This window comes from Talpa occidentalis, unplaced genomic scaffold, assembly GCF_014898055.3.
Source record: "Talpa occidentalis isolate TD23 unplaced genomic scaffold, MPIMG_talOcc4v2.1 talOcc4.4, whole genome shotgun sequence".
NCBI lineage: Eukaryota > Metazoa > Chordata > Mammalia > Eulipotyphla > Talpidae > Talpa > Talpa occidentalis.
The window spans coordinates 22709923-22715922 of record NW_023604295.1 but is presented as its reverse complement, the minus strand read 5'-3'; the positions used below and the strand labels follow the sequence as shown (position 1 = coordinate 22715922).

General features: G+C 35.0%; 1 protein-coding gene across 3 annotated transcripts in view; it reads right to left on the bottom strand.

Moving 5' to 3' along the window:
- Positions 1 to 1695: 1695 nt before the first annotated feature.
- NLGN1 (neuroligin 1) overlaps positions 1696 to 6000 on the bottom strand; it is an 882121-nt gene continuing 877816 nt past the window's right edge. For all 3 annotated transcript variants that reach the window (XM_054700369.1, XM_054700368.1, XM_054700371.1), the window contains 2 exons: positions 3669 to 4458; positions 1696 to 2854 (listed from right to left, as the gene is read on the bottom strand). In XM_054700369.1, coding sequence (XP_054556344.1) covers positions 2032 to 2854; positions 3669 to 4458 — 1613 coding nt within the window. In that variant the 3' untranslated portion in view covers positions 1696 to 2031. The remainder of the gene's footprint in view (positions 2855 to 3668; positions 4459 to 6000) is intronic.

Here is a 6000-nt window from a genome sequence, read left to right as displayed (position 1 = left end):
AAAAATACAAAGCTAAAATTTTTCATATCGGTAAGTTCCTGGGCATACAAATTTATAATGTTGAAGTTTCATCAGTTTCCCCTTAGATGAGACTTGCCTTTAAATGCATGATGCGCTTTCTGTAGAAGTTACCTATATGTCTTCAAAAACCCGACTGGTCTAGAAAAATGACTTTCTGAGACAGTAATATTTCTTTTTTTTTTTTTTTGAAAAAAAAAGACAAAACAGCAACAAACATTTTAGCTCTTTAATGAGCAAAGATCATGTCTCTTAGCATTGGACTAATAGTCATTATCCAGATTATCTTTATTTCACGCAATGACCAGTGACATGGCCAAGATGTACAAAGTTGTTTCCATCAAGTAGTATACAATTTTTTGTTGTATAATAAGCTTTCATTCTTGAAAAAGAGTAACTGAAAAGAAAGGTTTCTGTTACTGCAGTTAGTTTGTCAGAGAAAGTTCTTTGCATTATCTTACAAACTATCAAAATTGCTAGTCATCTGAAAAAATGTAAAAAAAAATCACATAACTTTAGTCTAATAGAAATATAGTACAGGTAAGAGAGAAAGTATCAGGATGTGCTCTTTAAGTCCATCTCATTTTTTTTTAATATAAATGTACATCTGATTACATATACAAACATTTGGAAAGGTCTGTGATATACTGTTACTAGTAAACAACAGGGGGATGAAGAGTTTCCTGTGGTCTTAGAATATTCGCTTAAAATCACACATATTGTGAGACTAAAATCCTCCAGGTGTTGACTCTCCTTCTAGGTTCTTTATCTACGTCGTAATCTACTGAGATTGTGTGAATAAATTCCAATGAATGAACCTCAGTGAGAAAGATAAGTGATGTGAGGAGGGACATAACTGTATATTGAATTATTAGTAGTAAACATTTTGTCATGCAATGTGAGTAAATCAATTAACTGAGAACTGTAATCAGAGTGGTAATTTGGGGCATCCTCATATCTTAAAGGACTGTTGCAAGTAACTCTTTGGACACACTTCACCCTACCCAAAGGAACAAAATACAGAGTAACAAAAACCACAGCAAATTATAGATCCTTTAACACATGTCCAATTAGGATTACATTTGTATCAATTATTTAGATGGGAATGAAAAGAACATTAAAAACACAGGAATTTTTTTTTCTGGGATTCATATCAGTGAGTATTCATCACTATACCTAAAGTTTCTTCAAATACCTTTAATAACTAATTCCCTCTATTATCAAAACTACTGTGAATTACTTTATTATAATTACTTTTGCCCCTTAAAATCTTCTTTTGGTTCTGCCAATTGATGGAGGAAGCTTCTATTAAAAAATCCAATGGGATGAGAAGAATTTTAATTACGGCTTAATCAGCAGCACAGCCACCAAGCATATAAATTATCATGCACATCGTGCTAAAAATATCCAGTTTCCTTTATCCCCACAACTTTATACTGACAGCACTTATGTGATAATGTTGTACCTGCCAGTCTTTAAACTTCTCTGTTTTACTGGCAAATTTCAGCATAAGCCTCTGCTAAGGCCATTAACAGCATTGGTGCTTTGTGTATTTATCCAGATATGTAAATATGGTCTACACAATAAAACAGCTCCAAATAAAAACTGGTGGAAATTATCTGACATTCCATTGGTGTGTCCCTTGTGCATATTCATGGTTGTTTTTTGATTTTGATGTTTTATATTTCAGACATAGTTCTTTCCTGTTTGGTGTTCCACATGCCTAATTCCATTACGTAACATAAATCTTCAAAAAATTAATTCTTGAATGTGAATGAAAAAGTATCATTCAGAACAATTGCTTCAAGCAATTGGAATTTGTTTTAAAGTTGATTTGTGTATATATGTACAATTCATTTTTTTCAAAACCCCCAAAGTTCTTGATATGTATATTCACATAATATTCCTCCTTATTTAAATAGTAAGAGTCTTGTAGGTTGAAAGCCAAGGAATCTTCAGTAATCTTTTACTGCAATCCATCAAAAAAAAATAGAGTTTGTTTCTCTTATCTGGCTATACCCTGGTTGTTGAATGTGAATGGGGGTGGGGATGGGGATGGGGCAGAGTATTGTTCTGTCCTCCTGTAAATGTATTGAATGTGTGTAAGGGTTGAATCCCTGGTATAGTGTTGGGAATCATTGTAATGGTGTTGGGTGTCATTAAGGGAACATCATCGGGTGACCTCCTCATAGCTAGTGTGTAATCTGGGGGGCAGGCGGTCCGAAGAACCACCTCATGTGGATGGATGGACTCACATTCATGATCCAAATCAGTGTGCTTCATTTGAAGGGACATGAGCTCCTCTTCTTGGGCATGGGTAAGATCATTGGTTGTCGTACGCTGAGGGCTGCATCTCCGGTGAACATCATGTCTCCTCTTATCCTTTTTGTAGTACAGGGCTGCAAAGGCCAAGATGTTCAGGAATAGCAATGAAGCGCCAACCGCAATCGTGACACTCAGCTCTGTTGAGTAGTCCCTTTGATCCACTGAAAATGGACTTGGCTGTTGCTTGGGATCATCCTGCTTGGCAGTGGGAAAGGCTGATGTGACAGGTACAGAATTTTTTCTCGTAGGTCTGAAAGTGATATCAGTTGATGGCACTTTAGTTGTTGTCGAGGTATACTGAGAAATGTCATTGAGATTATGTAGATGAGGTACCAGCTCCAACCAGAGGTTCACCTTATTGGCTCTGTAATGTTCCTTAACTCTTGGTTTTAATCCAATATGGAGATAAAGTTGGTCTTTCTGGGAATATCTGGTCCATGCTACTTCTTCAAAGCGGTTGGGTTTGGTATGGATGAATTTTGTGTCTTGTGGAACTGGTTGATTTGGGTCACTAGGAAAGAGAAAGCAAATTACTTGAACAAACTTACTTTTTCCTTAATCCACATATTACTAATTTAATATTTAATTGAAGAGATAACACAGTTTTTAAACTGTGTTTCAACAACAATTTGGGTCAATTTAGAAATATACATCCCATCACAGGATGATTGCTAGATGGATAATGATGTAATGAGAGTAAACCTCATGTTCTTGGTTTCTCTGCCTACTCAGAGATGGGTTGCTGTTTACTCAAAATTTCAAAAATTTGTACATATATATGTTGCCTCATAGAAAGACTAACAGAGTCCTTAAGGAAGAGGGAAATGACTTGCAATTTAGAACTGGCAGATGAAGATTTGGGTCTTTGTGAGGCAACATACTAGATATAGGAATATCTATATGAAGCTCTCATAGACTCATGTCCCTTCTCTGTAAAATGGGATTAACAGCACCTGATCTGCTCACCTGACTGGTTAGCTTGGAGAATCAAAAGGCATAACAGTATGTAAGCTGGAAAGGACTGTAAAATGTTTGTCACTACTGACTAACAATAACAGTAAGTTCTGTGTAATTAAAAAACAACATCTAATTATGGGGTAATGCAATTGAGATACAAGCCTTTCTTAACAAACATCTAAAAAATAGGAACTAATGTGATGATTTCAAAACATCACAATATAGAATCCTGAATAAAGGAACTTGCTGTAATTGCTGCTGTTAATCTACTGGTGAAATCATTTGGACTAAAAATATTTATTTTTTGATATACCTAAAAGAATATTTTTTAATCAACTTGTAGAAAATTTGATTCCTTAGATACATACCCAGTTTTTGCAAAATTTGTCCAATATGTCATTACTACTGCACTCAGCATGACATCATTTTTGGAGAAATTGCAAGGAAATAACTCTGTCGGTCCAATCATAGGGATTCCTAGTACATAAGGAACCTCATCTCCATGAGCTGCATCAGCCCAAGCTGGAACCTGATCTGTTTGGCAATGATGGTAAAAGGCATAGAAATATGTAGGTGAACCAAAGTTTGAGTGAAGATCGGCAGTAGCTACAGCTGGTGCCACCCACTGATGGTCTGTAAACAAAGCCAGTAATGTCTTCCTTCTGGTTTCAGGGTTATGACGGTCAGCCCAGTCAGTATACATGAATTTAATGGTTTCTCTCAAAACATCCTTGCCTTCAGGATACCCATATAGATTATCAACAAAATTGGAAACAGCAAAGTCAAAATCACTAGCTGAAATGCCATCATCGCTATCTACTATATTTTCAACAAACTTTAACCCTTCCCCTTGGTTAACACCTAACATTATATCATAGTTGAGAAACTCTCCTTGTTCCATCAATATCTGAGGGTCATCAGGTATGACATCGCCATCAATCACAGGTCCAAAGGCTATGTGGTATCGTGCTGGTTGAATATCTTGGTCAACAAGTTCTTTGTAAGGCTTCTTCTGTAGACATTCCACTAACTCTACTGTATCTGAAACATTGCAACCAACTTTTGTGGCCAACATTCTAGCATATTTTGCAGGTTGGAAACTAACAGCCCAGCTGGAAAGAGCTGTTCCACTCTGAGCTATTGCTCGTTGAAAAAGTCCTATAGGAAAACAACAAAGAGTTTCAGATGAATGTTGAACAAATTTGTGAGTAAACAGTAACATCTACTATTTTAGACATGTATATAAAAACCCAGGTACAAATCAAGAAACAGAGATATTGACATTTTTGTTCAAGAGAAAGTACATATAGTCATCCCCAGGGTACAATGAATCGGAGTGGTAAACTTAAGTCCTATGCCTTGAGTAACAACTACTTCAGAGATCAAGAGGTCTAAATTGTGCAGTGTCTCAAAGAAGTTATTAGCAAGGAGAGGAAGAGAATGCCTAAATATCAGTGGAAAAAGTCCCACATATTTTCTTCACTCAGCATGTACCCATGATATTATCAAAACTAAGCATAGGGGGTCAACTCTCTCCTGTTTAACTCTTCATAGGCTGTATTGTCTTTGGGAGATGTTTCCTCTAACTTGACTACATCTATCTTCCTTCAAAATGGCTTTATATATTTGTTTTAAAATATATTTTAGAATTCTTTTAAAAAAGAATTGTTGAGAGACCACACAAATTCTGGGATTGGAGATTTGCTAATACCCTGGGAATGGCCCTAAAGACACACAAAACAAAATATCACTTTACACATACTCTTTCCAGCTCTTCATGTCAGACATAGTATGCTGATTATTCATCTTTCAGAAGAAGACATAACATTGGAAGTGTTTTCACTAGGTTAAAGAAAAAACCATCAGCAGAAGGATTTAGTTGGGAGGTTGGGATGATTTAACTTTTCCACCATTGAATGTGCACTGTCATATTTTATTATAAAAGATGAACTTAGTTTACTGCTTTTCACTTAATTGCATTTAAGAATTACAAATCATGGTCTCCTATAAAGTTTGGCAAGTGCTGCATGCCATTCAAATTTACAAATATACTTTATCTATATTTAAATAAAATTCCTGTTTTAAAATATAATTTATTTTCCTTTTTAAAATTATTTTCCCAATTTTCAAATTCTGCTTTACAGTTCAGTTATTTAAACACATCCTCAATTAATCATATGTGCTATTGAGTTAAGTGTTTTCACAAAGTGCTAAAACAGCATCTAAATTAGAAGCAAAGTTTTAGATTTTTCTCCAGACACATATATGTGTTGCAAATGTCTGTGATATGTTCCTAGATAATTCTAAAAATATTCACAAAGTCAAACAATGTGAATTTAAATTTATTTTGCTTGCTGACATCTTATGAACATATTTTAATTTGCTAGAGCAAAGCACACTGGAGCAAAGTGCATAAATACTGATAATTTTTTAAAAATTATGTAGTCTATGTGTTTGTCAACATTTGCTCAGAAAGATATTTCTCTCATTAAAAACTTTACAACTAAAATAACCATGCTAATTTCTAGAACGTTCTTTCACTTTGCAGAGGCTCAATGATATTAACTAAATGTACTAGAAAAGATGTGGGAGAAAAATGCACATCAACTTAAATATAGCCCAATATATACCAGCTGGGTATTGGGGAAACTATATATTTTATCATGTGCAAGCTGTATTTGAGTTATGGTAGCTACAAGT